Genomic DNA, 16,214 nt, shown 5'->3' with positions numbered 1-16,214 from the left:
ATGTAGACAATAGAAAGAAAATAGTTCCTAAATGAAATTTCTGTAATGTCTCTTGCCATACTATTCAAGAAATGGCTCTATAGCAGTTCTCTTCAACACTGGACAACACAGCTCTGGAGGCCAGAGAAGAAAAAACAGATTTTGATTGTAGTGTGAGCTGTCCACCTAAAGTAAATATACAGTAATAATAAAAACAACAAAAACAGCCATCTGTAAAGGTTACAAAGGACTGGCCTGTAGTTATGAAACCAGTTGATGACGGTGTTGGTTTTGAGGTTGAGCTGCGACGCCAGCATCTCGATGGTGTTTTGAGAAGGGTAGGGCTCTAAAAGGTAGGCCTTCTTCAGGGCATCTTTCTCTTCGGCTCCCAGCACCACCCGAGGCTTCTTCGCCTGGCTGTAGGGGCACAAGTCCAGAGAGGCCAAAGCCGGACTCACACACTCAGAGCGAGTGCTGGGCGAGTCGCTGTCCGAGCCGGTGCTCAGCAGGCCGTATCGCCTCTTCAAATAGGCTGGAGGGCAGACAGAGACATGCAGAGTATGGCATGCAGAGTACAAACGTGTCAGAATCATGTCCTCCGTCATATTACAGAGTAGACTCTGGTTCCCACCTTTCTTCTCCATCTTTTTCATGGCCCTCAGCTTGTCTACATTGTGAGGATCGTTGAGCCACAGCTGCATGCGGACGAAGGGCTCCCTGCCTTTCAGACTGAGCTTGTGCCATGGTTTGGGTCTGGAGAGCAGGTCAGACACCGAGCCCTGCGTCAGGCCCAGGATGGTCTCCCCAAAAAGACGCTGGCCTGTGGAGAACAAATACACACAGGTGTATAGTTGCTATGGTGTCTTTAAGAGGTGTTTTGGGGAGTTTTTTATCCCAAGTTGTGAACTCAGACCCACCTAAGTTATTATCTGTTAGCACCTCTTTGACCTTCTTGGTGATGGCATAGGTATCTAGCTCTGGAGACATGGCCACCAGCTCCTGGATGCCCAGTGGGTTTGTGGGCTGATGCAAGGTCATGAGGCTGGGAGTGGATTTCACTCCCTCTGGGTGGGTGGACAACCCCAAGCTCAGGCCCTCTGGCTGCTGGTTCTCTTTACTGCTCTCCATGGAGAGACTCACAGGCTCTACCAGGGGACTTGGGTGGCTGTCTGCTGGGCTGGGAGGTGGGGATGGTGAGGACTGGGCCGTCACTGGGCTTTTATCTGTAAGTAGGAAAGAATAGTCACACCAATCGAATAAATAAATACACGCAGTTGACTATGTAAGCTGTGTGTGTGTTTTTGGGGGTTTTTTTTAGTTGCAAAGTTTCTCAAGCAGTCTAGATATTCTCAAGCGTGTGTTGTGAAATGCAGACTCACCCTGAGTGTGGCCCTGGTTTGGGGGCTGGTTAAGGCTCTGTCCTAGCTGATCCAGTAACCACAGCTGCATACGGATGAAGGGCTCCCTGCCTTTCTGGGTCAGCTTGCTCCAGGGTTTGGGCCGAGACAGCATATCACTCACGCTGCCCTGAGAAAGCCCCAGCACCTGGAACACAAACACTGGTTGATATATTTATGTCATTGCTCACATCAAATGTGTATGTTGCACAGAAACGACTGAAGCTCCAAGTTATTATTGTGAAAGATGGAAATCTGTTTGGTCATGCACTTTCCCCATACAACCACTGGAGGGAGACAATGTACTATAAATCTTCCTGTTTAAAGGTTTAAGTTCGATTTGCAGCACACCTCATATTTGATTATTTTCATATGTGATTTATATTTCTGCGATTCAAATGCGCAAATTTCTGTAGTGATAAATTTTCTTCCTTTTTTTTCCCACATGATCGTATATTATAAAAATAAAAAAACTGCTGCACCGTCTTCAGCTTTAGTGGGACTTGCATTAAAGATATTTTACAACAGTCATATCAACACAGCAGAGAAGGAAGACAGCACCTTTCATATTACTCGAAAAAAACCTTTGTGACACTCGTTATATTTTATCCACTCCAGACAGAATAAAGTGATATATCACAAAGGCTGCCTAGGAAGACACCCAGAGGGATTTTACCGACAATAAAGGCACACTTTCTGGGGCTTGAACTAACAAAACTGATACAGAGTCTTCAGTAGCTCATTTCAGGGAAAATGCAAATAAAAACACACCGTTTTTTAAAAAAAAGATTTAATCTTCTGTGTGTTTGTCACAGAAAATATAACACCTGGGTGAAGGAAAACGAACACGTTCCGCTCAGCAAAGAGTTGTTGAAAAGATGACTTTGGCTGAAAAGTGAAAGAACGTTCCAGCAACAGATCCAAACTCAGAACCTTTCAGCTATGCAGCAGTAAAAACCAGACTGAGATTATAATGTTATTCATTTAAGGAACACCCGATAAAAATTAATTAATTAATAAAAAATAGCCGTATTTCCCTCAGGTTCACACCACAAAAGTCCCACAAGCACATTGCACCACAAATGTAACTCTGAAAGAGATGAGCTGCTCAGATGCCCTCCCAAACCACTGTGACAGCTAGGGAGAATAATATGGTATGGTAAAACTTGCGGGCAGCCTCTAAAAGGTTTTTCAAGGGCACGAATGACAACTCAACCAAACGCAAGCCTCTCAGCTAAAAATGTTGATGGTTAAGAAAGAGATGTGAGAAACTAGGATTCAAAGGAAGAGCAGCAAAGCAGAATCTATTGCTGTCTGACATGTGGGGGAAAGCACCTGAAGGCTTTTTAGGACAATGTTGTATGCAGAAAGTAATAAAAAGGCAAACTTTTAACCGTTTTTTTACAGGGCATATAATGTCAAGACTTCACATCATTATGTCAAGTTTGCTGCAAGAAATTCTAAAGAGCGGGCTAAAATTCTTTCACAGAGACGTCAAATACCAGCGCCGTATTATGCAAAGCTCTGAGCTGCAGATACGGCTACTAAAGTGTCGGGACCTGTTATTAGGTTTAAAAGGAGTCCATTACTTTTCCACATGGATGAGTTTCATGTTCTTTTTTTAACATAATTAAAATGTGTTTTATGTTTACTGAGATCACCTCAGTCTAATATTTCACATGCTCTGAAAATCTGAAAAGTTTAAACTAAATATCATTTTTCTTCTTTTGTATTTGCAGGCTGTTTCATTTGCAGTATGCGTTTAATGTGAAAGGCCAACATCTGACCTTTTCACCAAAGATCCTCTGACAGATGCCATTCTTTGCCAGCTTCTCCTTCACCTGCCGAGTCAGCTCGATGGTGTCCACCTCCCGGTACATGTACATCTCATACTGCTCTGGTGTCAGCGGGGGCACGGTGGGCTTCAGTGCACGGGGGATATATGCTGGATAATAGGAAAGGCGTCCCGGGCCGGGTCCTGGGGACTCCCCGCTTACCGAGGTATCTGATTCCACCTTCACCTCCACCGGCCGGCTCAGGCCCAGCTCGTCCTCGGCAGCAGAGGCCTCCTCACTGTTGGGGAGACCCTCGCCGTTCTCCAGACGCAGCCACGGCCGGGGTAAGGTGGAGGGCCCGGAGGAGGAGGAAGACAAGGAAGGGGAGACCGAGCTGAAGGGCCGAGAGCTGCTTCCGCCGCCGAGCACCATAGATCCCCGCTCCTGAGACCAGTGCTGATCGAAGTAGGTGCCCGCTTCGCCGATTTCTGATTTGACTTTGCGGATGATGTTCTGGACGAAAGCGGCAGGGGAGAGGACGCTGAGGGGTGTCTGGGGGCTGCTCACGGGGTTGGCTGTGCACACTGTAATGCAGCCCCCTTCCTCTTGCTTGATGGAGATGGGTAAAGGCAGGCCCCTGGAGCGCTCGGGGGGCCCCAGACGTTCCACCTGAACTCCTGAGCTAGCAGTCGAAGCCCTGCCGCACACTTCCATCTCCATCAGGGCCTGCTGCTGAGCTTCCATCTCCCTCCTGGCCTGTTCGAGGATGCTCTTTATGGTGTCGTCAGAGCTGCTGCCAGGCCCGTTACTGCTTCTGCCTGATGAGCTGTTTAGAGATGACTTGACATCACCTAAACAAGAAAAACACACACGCTGACACTGACGCACACTCAAAGCACCTTTCCTTTCTAATCTAGATGCATTCAAGTACTGATCAAAATATATAATAGAACTCATTGTGCATAGAAAAAAACCAAAAACAAACAATCAATAGGGCTTTTAACTATGACTTATGACTCGAAGCTTCATCCTCACCCCTCTGGGACTGGATCTCCTTCTTAGCCTGCTCCAGGATATTCCTAATGGCGTCGTCTGACCCAGTTTCAGGAGTTCGGATGCGTGGAGTGATGCTCCCTGCCACAGAGGGTAACAGAAAGAGATGGAGATAGAGAGAGAGGGAGGAGAGAGGAGGGGGTGAGTGGGATGGTTGATCAGAGAGCAGTTCCAAGGCTTTGCTTTTGACTGGTAGATCAATGGCTGCCTTTGAGCGCGTGCTGTCTGAGGTTGCAGTATACGGGAAGCTCAACTTTCAAAAGCTGTGAATCTAGGGAGAAAACAAAGTTTAAAAGTAACACTATACACATGGCAGAGGAAACCGTGATGAAGTCAAGGATGAGGGCCAAGTAGATTTAAATGTAGAAGGTTTAAATGTGCACAGGTCCAGGAGCTAAGCCACCAATACATCTGCTTTAAAAACCTCTGCGTACATAGTAGCACAGAACTGATGAAGCTTTTCAGTCATATATTGTATACGAATGCTCATAACAAACATCAGCCATCAAGTTTCAAATAACGAGGTCAGAATATCCAGTTGTGTGAAGCCTTCAGACAGTTTTTTCTACTTCTGCCTCTCATTGATGTCAGTGAGAGAATATTTGCCTAATATGGTCATCACAGGTACACAGCTCTGCTTGCCACTAAGCCCAAACAACATGTCTTTCAAAGATTTTGATTGGAAACAGCAACCAATCAGAAGACAGCTGGCTTAAAGGGAAGGGGAAGCTAAATAAGGATTATTTTGAATTATACAAAGTTAGTCTAGGAATAAAAACAGGGACGTGCAAATTAGTGCAATAGGTCCCCGCTAAGCATTCTGAAATGCACTTTGTCTAAAAACTTATTTTATGAAGAATATTTCTGGATACCATTTGTAGTCTGCTTGCAGTGCATGTTCAAGCTTTGGCTGCATGCAAGTAAACAGTCTGTATGGAGAGCCAAAGAGGAATGGCTGTACCAAAATGCCTTTAATAACCACAGTTATCTGATGATGATTTCACTTTTTATTAGCTTCCCCCCCATTTATCTGCATTCAAAAACAATGAACAGAGCACAAAACAGAAGTCTTAGCACACATATCCGCTGGCTGCCGGCAGTCAGCAGACTAGCCTAATGGTTTCCAGACTGGTACTTCTTTAATTAATTTGATTATTTCATCGTTACTGTAAAATATGACCTTCATTGTGCTTCATCTATCGTCATGTATCAGTGCAGTGGATGAAAATCACTGTCACTTCTAACGTTTGATCTGCAAGCCAGCGGTCTTCAAATTATGCTTAAAACAAACTTAAATTGCCAAACTTTCTGACGCTATGTCAGCTGTTGTTATGTGCTGTAATGGTATTGTGTATTGCACTTTATACATCTGTGTGTTGCAGCACGGTTTTCATTTAGTCCGTGTCCTGTCACGGTGTCACGGCTGAGCAGCCGATGTGCTTCAGATGCGAACCCAAATGCAGACACAGGAGAACAGAGCTTGAATTCAAACAAAAAGCGAGCCTTTATTTGGCTGATGGCTGATGGAAACATGAAAACTATGATAAACAATGACTTGAATGACAGACTATGATTTACTATAATGTGGATAACAGACGATGAAACGCTGAACACAGGAAGACTGAGGACTTAAATACACACATGAGGTGATCAGGGGAGGTGGAAACACATGAGGACACAGCTGACTAGAATTAAACATAATGAAAACACAGGGGAGAGTAAAACTAACCACATGAACACACACACAACTTCACAATAAAACAGGAAACTAGACATGACAACACTAAGCTTACAGACCTAAAACACATGATAAACTAGGCAAGAATCCAAACATGGAAACCAAGGAAACAATAAATAATGGCTGCCTTTAACCTAAGCTAGACAGGAATAACACATGATCACAAAGATAACATGAGAAGAATACAAAAATAAACTCAGAGCGATGGGTCAGAGACCCAGGCTGTGACACACAGTAGTTAGCACTCACCTCTCTGTCGGACCTGGATGGTTCTGAGTGCCAGAATGTTCTGTTCATCAGACAGAAACTGCTTCATCTTAATAAAAGGTTCTTTGCCTTTCACAGTCAGCTTCCTCCAGGGTTTGGGTCTTGCCAGGATCTCGCTGACCGAACCCTGGGACAGGCCCAGCACATAGTGGCCAAACACTCGCTGGCCAATATTATGCTTTAGCAGCTGCTCCTTCACCTGGAAGGCGATCTCCGCCGTGTCCAGTTGGTCATCGTCTCCTGCAGTCGAGCTGCCGCTTTCTGACTGGTCGCTGGGCAAGCCGGCATCAACGCTGCCCGCCCCCACAGGCCCTTGTGAGGCTGACATAAGCGCGATTTTGGCTGCATAGAGGGCGGTAGGGAAAGCCATGAGGCCATCCTTTTTAAAGTGTGGAGATAACAGCTGTTTGTGGAGGATGTGGTCTCCTGACAGCCGGTCCCCGGAGCACGGCGACACTGAGAAAGGCCGGGGGAGATCATGGCTGGAGGAGGAGCGGTCCAGGGTGGGGGGACCGGGGCTGGGGGAGGCACGACTGTCCACCTGAGAGGAGGATGAGTGGGATCCGGGCGGCCTGCCTATCTCCCTGCCTGCATCCTCAGAATGGTCATCATCTGGTGACAGAAAAGCCATCTCACTCAGGACACATGGGATGTGTACAGCTACATGGCTTTAACAATGAAGACCTAACTATTATTCAGCTTATAAAAGATATTTCCTGAATTAAATCGCTTACTTTATACCCTTGCAAATCCAGACTACATTATGCAAACTCAGTTTAAGCACAGAGATTTAAATGTGGAAGTAATCAACTATAGAATCAGCTGCCCAGTGAGTGCCAAACAAACAGGCAGTATTTGGTAGATGACAAAACTCAACACCTTTTAGAAACTAACAATCTCTTAGTACTAGTTTTCTTTTAACTTTATAGGCTAAAAAAAAGAGACATTTATTTTACCATTGCTGTGTAGTATTCGGGTCTTATCCACCAGGTACTTGTGAGATGGAAGAAAGGCCTCTTTATCCAGCAAAAGAGCCTCTGCAGCCTTAGCAGAATCCTACACACACACCCACACACACACCCACACACACACCCACACACAAAAGCTGTTAATTCTAGATTAATCAATTGTAGTGGCTGCCGATATCCTTATATTGGATATAATGGATGATGGACCAGTGATGCATTCAATTGCACTGCTGTAGTTTTATTCTCTGGCACTAAGGCTACGTCCACACTAGCTTTAGATTTGAAAATGGCGTTTTTGTCTGAAAACGCTCCGTGTCCACACTAGCGTTTTCAATCGTTTTCACAGAGTTGTGTGTCCACATTGAAACGGCCGAAAACGCTTACGTTCCAGTACTGCGCATGCGTGAAACGTAAGAAGATTCGACCTGCTTCATTTCTGTCTGCCGCTTATTTACTTTCCCGCTCTCTGAAACGTCACGGCAAAATGTTGAGGAAAAGCACCGAGTTTTTTTAAATGGACTAACAATGAGGTGGAGTTGTTGCTGTGAGTAACACAAAAGTACAAAGTGCAGGAACATGCGTACCTGGGATGAGCTGCCATTGGCTGAAGCCAGCTTCATTACCTTTAGGATACTACGGCGAAAACCAAAAGAAGCACAGTCATATATTTAGATGTACATTAACATTACTATGAATTACTGACACGTTCGATATCAATCAACCACCTGAGTTCAGTTTTAATCTCTTCATAGTCCATCTGGGATTGCAGTTTAGCTTCTAATCTCTGAAACAAAAACACAGAAGGATAATATTTTCCTCTGAATTAATAAGAGATTCTGCGGACGGAGGACTCTTCCCCACATTTCCCATCATGTTTCCCAGCCACTCACCTCTATAGCTTCTGTCTTATAGGCTACCTGGCGCTCCAGCTCTAGAATCTGATTGGCTGAGGTTTCTTGAACTTCCTGCAGTGTGAACTGCAGCCGCTGAATGTTTTCGAGAAGGCGGAGGATTTCACGGTCTTTAGCCAGCAAGGCAGCCTCCAGCTGGGAGGGCAACACCTCTCCCTTCTCGTTCTTCTCCTGACAGGGTGACAGGAAGATGTGACAAAAGGTGTGAGAGTGAGGGAGAGGAAAAAAGTGATAAAGGGAGTGAGGGCAGCCTGTGAATCACAACCTCTGCTGTGGTAATGAAAGGTGAGAGAATATGACTTCTGCAAAGATGATGAGGTTGCAATTAATAACATATTCTAATTCATCTCAGAGACTGATAAAAGACAACATTCAATATTTCTACACCAATTAAAAAGCCCTCTGGCAGGGATTTCATAATTTCATAATCTGGTGATTTGTACAGAACAAAACGTCAAACGTGGTTTGAACATTTTAAAAAGGTATGTGTACATAATACGTTTTTAAGGTGCTCTAATATCTAGTTAATGACCACTTTGTTAAGTACGCCTGGTCAACTGTTTGTTAATACAAATGAATTAATCAATTAATAACATTGCAGCAGCTCAGTGCATTTAGACATTTGGGCATGGTCAAGATGACCTGCTGAAGTCCAAACTGACCATCAGCCTGGGGAGGAAACATGATTTAAGTGACTTTGACCATGACATCGTTGTTGGTGCCAGACGGGCTGGTCTGAGTATTTCAGAATGACGCTCTACTGGTAATTTTTCTACACAACTAACTTTAGGGTCATTCTCTGTAAACCCTAGAGAGTGGCAGTGGGTGAATATGCTTTATTGATGTCACAGGAGAATGTCCAGACTGCTTCAAGATGATAAGGCAGCAACAGTAACTCAAATAACCACTTGTTACAACCAATGCAGAAGAGAATGTCGAACTTGAAGAAGTTAACAGAAGATTGAAAACAACATTGCCTAATCTGACCAGTCTCAAGTTAGATGCGATATTTGGATGGTAGGGTCAGAATTTGGCACGAACACCATGAAAGCAAGGGTGGACCATGCTGCCTTGTATCATTGGTTTAGGTTGGTGCTGGTGGTGTTGGTGTGGGAGACATTTCTGATGGCTGCTTCCAGCAGAATGAAACACCATTGCCCAAACTTAAAATCACCTCAAACTGCTTTCTTGAAAACAACAATGAGTTATCTGCGCTCAGAAGTCACCAGATCTCAGTCCAATAGAGCACCTTTGGGATCTGGTGGAATGAGAGATTCACATCATAGATCTATGATGTGAATCTCTCAGCAGCAACTGTGTGATTCGTTGTCAATATGGACCAAAGTCTCTGATGAATGTTTCCAGTGCCTTGTTGAATCTCTGCCATGAAGAATAAAGGTGTACTGATGTGTGTGTGTTTATCTAGCTGTTGTGTTACATGTTATGGTATAAACTGTAAAAAAAAAAAAATGGAATTAACAAATTTGTGATTATTTTATTAGTAGTAGTATTACATCAACATTATTTGATTGATGTGCTAACATGTGAACTGAAAATGGTGTCAAACATAAGACCCACAGGCAAAAATCCAGCCATTGCAGGCTTTGCAGAGTGAAACAATTGGACAAAACACATGGAGTTACTTTTAGACTTTTCACTGTATTTTTCACCAGAAATGTTACATGTGGTACTAACTTATTCTTATGAAGGCATTTATGGCTGTTTGTTATCTTTTCTAAGTTGCAATTTTGAGGGCGGGGCTCTGGGGAGTCTAATCCATGTCCGATAGTGTTCCTTTGTTTGTTTTTTTAAATCCAGGTATGCTGGTAGTGTGTTTGGGATCATTCATCACTCCATGAGTTTCAGTTCAGTAGTCCAGTTCTAGTGTAATTTAGCTAACCTCAGCCTTTTCTCCTGGTTTGCGTTCCTCAAACGGGCTTCTTGACAGCCATCCTTCCACTGAGACCGTTTCTGTTGACGCTTCAGTGAACAATCGGCTAAAAGGCCAAGTGTATCTCTGAGGTCTTGTGTCAGACTTTGCTGGATTTGTTCCTATTTCTGAAGGACATCACTTTCAGACACCATTCATCTGTTGTAGATTTTTTGTTGTAGGTTTTTTAGACCAACTAGTACTTTTATTCTGCACCCATTTCCTCTATTTGCTAAGGACACACTGCCCAGCATGCTCAGATATGCCAGGCTTTCGACTAATAGCTGTAAAATTTGTAAATCACCTTGTTTTAATGGATTCAACTTAAGAAATGAGAACATGTGAGTGTGGCTGCTAGTAACAACGTGTCTAAAGATAAAACTTAAAATGGATTTTTTGCTGAGCTGTGTATTTTATGATATATAAACACGATAGCTTGAAAATATTTGAATGAAATCTAATCACATCTATATCACATTTGACCTCTGCTCTCTCGTTTCCACGTGTGCCTTTCTTTCAAGTTGACCCAAAAATCTGTTCCATCTTTAAACAAAGTCACGTGAAAAGAAAGAGAACGAGCTTAACAGTTAGAGCCTAATATTATATTAGAAACTGAAGTTATTCATGTCCAGTTATTTACAAATCAATACCTATTATCCACTATCTACTCCTACATAATGTTTTTATACAATACTATTCAATACTATGGTCAGGTACAAGGACTGGATTGAAAATGAATGAAAATAAAGTAAAATATCTCAAAATGATACCTGCAGTTGACTAATAAATTATTTGTGGCCATTAAAAAAACAAAAACAAAAGAAAAAAATAATAATAAGAAAAATAAAGTATTTTACACCCAACATGTAACAGTTCTTACCCTGCTAGTGCCCTTTGCTGGATGGCAGCTCCCTGCGGTGACGCTGTGGCCACTGGATAGCTGTTCCTTTAGCCTTTCCACTTCCCTCTGAGCCATTTCCGCTCTCTGCGCACAGACACGGCATCACAGCGTTACAGTTTTCATACACCGGCCACATCAATTGGCTAATGAGTTGATCACAGCAAGAGCACACTAACATAGTAAATCAAAAAAAAAAAAAAAAAAAGGCGCCCTCGCTCAGAAAATTTAGCAAAAACCTGAGCAGGGGCCCAAGGAGGTGAGTGCAGCCACTGGTTTATTCTGCTGCGAGGGGTGTTTAGTCAGCCCACTTTATTCCCCAAACTGTTTACCTGCTCTGTCACACCCGGCCTGCTAATTAATGATTCATTTTGAGAACATTTATCTGGGAGCGGTTGGCAGAGAGCAGCAGCAGCAGAGAGAGGGAGAGAACGAGAGCGAGGGAGAAAATCAGAGCAGAGAAGAAAAGAAGTATCACCAGGACAGGAAGCAATCAAGGCAATGAGATAACTAAGAACCCCGGCGTTCGGCACTCCGGCATCAATCGCGCTCGGCAGTCTCCTGTTCTCTGCTGAGTGGAGCCGTGCTGCCGTAGCACGCCCACCGACCGGGCTTCGGGTTTACATTCACTAATCACACTCTCAGGGCACGGGAGGCAGAAGGGGGGAGGAAGAGGAGAGGGTTGGGGGGGGCACAGGGCGGAGGGTGCCTAATTAAAGCCGAGGCTTGATTACAGGAGTGATTACCTTAATGAAGGAGCATCTCAATCAGAGGAGTGCACAGGAAGACCGAACTCACCTGGTTTGCTTTCTCAAGACTCGCCATGATGCCGTCGACCTCCTCCGCCCTGCAGCACATGCACATCCAGACAGAGAAGGTTTACTGGCGACATATTTTCAGTTTCAAATAAACAAAACAACAAAACCAACTGCTATTACACATTCTGCTGCACACGAAAAAAAAGCTGTAGCGTGACAGTCATATTTCAGGAAAGCTATGGCCCTATAACCAAATACTGACCAACAACAGGAAATGCATAATAGAGTTTTGCAGAGTTTTGTTTCACACATATACTTTATACTCAAAACGACGTTCTAACATTTACTACACATAAATCATTATGCACAGAATATTTGGGGAAAAAAACTGTTCAACACACTAGAGGCTAAAAGTCCCTAATGAACTGGCAATTGAGTTTTATCACTGTCTGTATTCTGGCATTTCAGTACCTCAAATTAGAAACTCAGCTGGGATTTTGGAAAAAGTGAGTTTAAATTCCCACCCCCTACAGCTAATATGTTACCAAGCATTAAAAAAAACTATCAATTATAATTTGAGAGTCATATTTTCAAAGCAAAGTCCACAATAACAAAAAATTAACTCCCGAACTGTTTATTCCCTCAAAATCATGGAAATATTCTCAATATAATGGATTTTTTTTAATCCACCAGGTGTAACCGGTGTCTATGTAAACCCAGGTCATTAATAATCCTAGATACCCCAAGAACAGTTCTGATGGCACAACGTCAGCGGCCGAGTGAGCGGATGCATACACGAATCGTGTTTTTTTCCCCTCAGAACTCTTGAGGCTGAACTTCCAGCCTCCATACATCTAACAATCAGAGAAGTCTAATTTAAACAGAAGCTCAGCAGGATCATTCATGAGGTGTGTTTGAAGTTCAACAGTTTCATTTTGCACACATGGGATCAGATTTTCAAAAGGTAGATAAGGATGAATTAACGAGAACGCTGTGATTGATTTAAATATGCACATAGGTTTCTCAAGTTTCGGGACACAGCAGTCCTTTTTAACCAAAGGAAATAAAACTGTTCAAAGAACACATCAGACTTTTTAAATCCTTATTAAACTAACTATATTCAGCCAAACCCTCATTATCTTTCATGTTTGCGCCTATCTGCTCCATTGTCTCACATCAAAAGCTGTGATTACCTGAAAAATTATTAATCCAATGGGATCACAAGAACGCACAAATACAATCTTTCAATACTTGTGCATAAGACATTAAGACAAATGAACTTGACAATTTTGAGAGAACAGCTGCTCTCTCTCTCCTATGTGGTGCACACTTCTGCAAAGTTTAGAGGAGCTAGACTTGTGGCTTGAGCGTGCAGGAGGCAGGACACATGGCATCCATGCACTACTAATAAATGCACCAGGAGATAAGCTGCTCTATTCACTCATCAACACGATGTGGCTTTGCAAGAGAATCAAGCTGGTGCAGGTATGAATGCAAATGTCTGATTGGACATCTACATTCTCACATGCACTTCTGTCAGGTATGTATGAGCAAAGTTCAGGAATGCAATGCATGCGTGAACGTGGCTGTAGTGCAGCTATCTGTCAGATGATGCCTCCGACCAATCCCGTTCTTGCAGTTGGTGCAGCCCCAGTTTTAAAGGGTCATGGGCATGCCCAATAAGGCCTGTATAGATGGCGTCCTCCTGACAGAAAACACTAACAGGTGTCAGTTCTACGTTTAATGAACTTGTGCACTACGGAAAATGTTTTGTATTGATTACCTGTTCAGCTACTCAAGCCGAGGCAGACAAATAGTTTTTCTTATCAGCACCGAGGAAACAGTCAGTGAGACTAATAGAGGCCCGGCCCAGCGCTCAGACGCTTGGGGTCAGGGCGGGATAGCTGCAGCTTGAGCTGCGGAGTCGCTGCTGCTACTGTCGGCCTTGAGGAATGCGACCGGGGCAACACGCACACACAGTATGACAAACTACATGACAGAGATGCTCTTTCACATCGCAGCTCTTTGCAAAAAGGTAAGGCCAAACTGAAAATGTGTCCAATCCGACAAAATGGATGGCAGCGGGTCTGGAGACATCAGTTCAATTGCGCCAAGGATTAAGCCTGGGAGAAAATCCATTAGCAGCGGCTGACTGTGCTCTAGAGCACAACCCAAACAAAGGAGTGTTTACTTTGAATGTCTATCGACATCCTTCATACAAGCTCAGATTCATTTCAGCCGTGTGGTGGATACATTGCGCTCAAAGACCAGGACAAGGTAGAGTGTTTTCTGAAGCAATCTTTAAATGAAGCAATTCTTCTTGAGGGCTGTCAAGGCCCAGCTGCCAGTGAAAGCAAACACAGACCTCTCTCATCGACCTGCATTAGTGGCTGAGTCACTCTCACTCTCTGCTTTTACAATGGCATTCCTCAGCTCTACACTGGACGTGAGTTTATGTAGGTAAAATAAGAGCGGCTTGAGCACTCGAAATGCTACGGTGATGCTGGCGTGCAGCCGTCACGACTGTGGGAGGGAGCGGGGAAAAACCTCTGAAATTTGGAAATGTGTGCCAAAGTAAACAGAAAACGTGAGATGAGAGGCAGACTCTTACTTGTTCGTCATCTCCTGGTTGTATTTACACCGCAGCTCCAGCAGCTCTGTCTGTGCAGTGTTCAAAGCTAATGAGAAACACACAGGGGGGAGTCAGAAATTCATGTTAAAAGAAGAAAAAAAAGACACATGAACTTTTACCTTAAAGCTACATTGTACAGGTCCAATTTCAGGATGGATCAATATCCATTCCAGATTCAAAACACAGCTTGTTATAAGTTAACAGCTGACAACTTACACTGACAAGATATATCAACTTCTCATTTTTATTTATGTAAACACGAGCACCAATCGGGGAGCAGTGTTGCAGCAGGGGGCACCATACTGCAATTAGACAAGCAATGGTTCTTTAATGGGTTGATATTAAATCTAACAGCTACAGCACATGCCAGTGTTTAAACCACTTACATGAATGCAGAACTTTGATCTTCTCCTCGGCCTCTGATAGTCTGTCAGCCATGCTAACATCAGCGCTCTCCTCCTCCTCCCTGAGAAAAGAAACTCTTGTCAGTTCCTGCCTACATCATGGCCATACGTTAATGCGCACTTTTAATGTTAATCAAAACCAAGTAGAGCAAAGGGAAAATGCTTTAAATTACTGAAATGCTGACGTGTTTTGGGCCACATTTGATGCATGTAGATAAAGCCTGGCCACATTCTTTTGCCCGTTTTACTGCGTTGTTTGTTTTTGCCCACTAAAAAAAGTTTTCCAGTATACAGGGTAGTCCATCCCAATCTGGAAACACTGCTAGTGTACTACCAGGCTTTTCTTCTGTTCACTATCCATTTCACTATGCAGCATGCTAACATGATACCCTTAGAGCAACTAATTTTTCAAACTTTCAGATAAAGAACGAGCAGCTGCCTTAAAAAGTTCAGATGCAGTCAGCTGCCTCCCATTACCGCCATGCTAGAGCTGCTTGTGCTAATTTTAAAATATGTTAGCAAGGTACACAAAATGTTCCGCTGTGTGCTGCAGGAGTGGACCCAAACATTTTCATGTATTCCCAACATCTGAGGAACTGAAGACCCAGTATATAACTTTTAGTTCTGACGGTAATATCCCCACCATAAAAGAAAAATCCCTGTGTAATTTTACCATCTGTTTGCTTCTCTCCCACTCGCTGGGCTCACATACACTATATTTTTATACAGCCAAATTTACATTATTTGTATGTAAGGTGTATGAACATATTTTTATGTTTCTGCAGCATTATGTGGTGAAAACACGGCCATTAGAGTCATTTTTTAAACCGCAAATGGCTTCACATAAGTCACAGAAATGACTGTGTAGTGATATTGTCTACATTCATGTTTAAAATTAACACCCAGAGACAATGTTAGAAGGCACAGAAGCCAAAATGGATTTGTTAGCAGTCAACAGTCTTGCCTCAAAAACAGCAAAAAGAATAGACTGGTTCATTTCTGGAAGTACTAGAAATACTTTGGGGTAAAAGTCTGACAAATCAAATATGTGGAGCTACCTGTGAAAAAGGGATGGGAGCTAAAAAGGTGTATTTCAGACAGGGTGAGAAAAGGTGCAGCTGTGTAAGATGGAAGTATTCAAGCAGATTCCCAAAATAACAAACCTCTACATGAGAATAATAAAGTCAGTTTAAAGTCAGCATGAGCTGGAAAATATAATATAATCTTCAATTACATATTTCTTTAAGAATTACAAACCATCGTGTGCACAGGTAATAACGACAATTTATTATTTTTATAAATTAAAAACTAGCTCTCACCCGCCATCATTAGCACGATCCCGGTGGTTCTGCTGTGGGGAGTCTGGGGCCCCAGGAGCCGGGGTGCTGTTTGGGGTCATCAGGGAGGCTGGAGGGCTGGATTCTGGGGCCTCTTTATTCACTGCTGTGTCTGAGATTGCCTGATCGTCCTCTGCGGGCTCTGTGTAAATGAAGAGCCATGAGTT

At 43.5% G+C, this 16,214-nt stretch overlaps 1 protein-coding gene across 2 annotated transcripts in view; it reads right to left on the bottom strand.

Annotated features, from left to right (window-relative positions):
• Positions 1 to 16,214, bottom strand: part of cux2b (cut-like homeobox 2b) — a 97,938-nt gene that overhangs the window by 4,177 nt on the left and 77,547 nt on the right. For both annotated transcript variants that reach the window (XM_085474569.1, XM_085474570.1), the window contains exons 6-21: positions 16,030 to 16,189; positions 14,693 to 14,772; positions 14,286 to 14,352; positions 11,715 to 11,763; positions 10,899 to 11,003; positions 8,068 to 8,259; positions 7,903 to 7,961; positions 7,762 to 7,810; positions 7,166 to 7,265; positions 6,192 to 6,821; positions 4,187 to 4,285; positions 3,164 to 4,002; positions 1,359 to 1,524; positions 897 to 1,202; positions 611 to 799; positions 235 to 511 (exon numbers count right to left, since the gene is read on the bottom strand). In XM_085474569.1, coding sequence (XP_085330695.1) covers positions 235 to 511; positions 611 to 799; positions 897 to 1,202; positions 1,359 to 1,524; positions 3,164 to 4,002; positions 4,187 to 4,285; positions 6,192 to 6,821; positions 7,166 to 7,265; positions 7,762 to 7,810; positions 7,903 to 7,961; positions 8,068 to 8,259; positions 10,899 to 11,003; positions 11,715 to 11,763; positions 14,286 to 14,352; positions 14,693 to 14,772; positions 16,030 to 16,189 — 3,367 coding nt within the window. The remainder of the gene's footprint in view (positions 1 to 234; positions 512 to 610; positions 800 to 896; positions 1,203 to 1,358; positions 1,525 to 3,163; positions 4,003 to 4,186; positions 4,286 to 6,191; positions 6,822 to 7,165; positions 7,266 to 7,761; positions 7,811 to 7,902; positions 7,962 to 8,067; positions 8,260 to 10,898; positions 11,004 to 11,714; positions 11,764 to 14,285; positions 14,353 to 14,692; positions 14,773 to 16,029; positions 16,190 to 16,214) is intronic.

This window comes from Copadichromis virginalis, linkage group LG12 (assembly GCF_057382275.1).
Source record: "Copadichromis virginalis isolate Kocher_CV1m ecotype Utaka linkage group LG12, C_Virginalis_male_GT1.1, whole genome shotgun sequence".
Lineage (NCBI taxonomy): Eukaryota > Metazoa > Chordata > Actinopteri > Cichliformes > Cichlidae > Copadichromis > Copadichromis virginalis.
The sequence above is the reverse complement of the archived record's forward strand: the minus strand, read 5'-3'. Positions and strand labels throughout refer to the sequence as shown.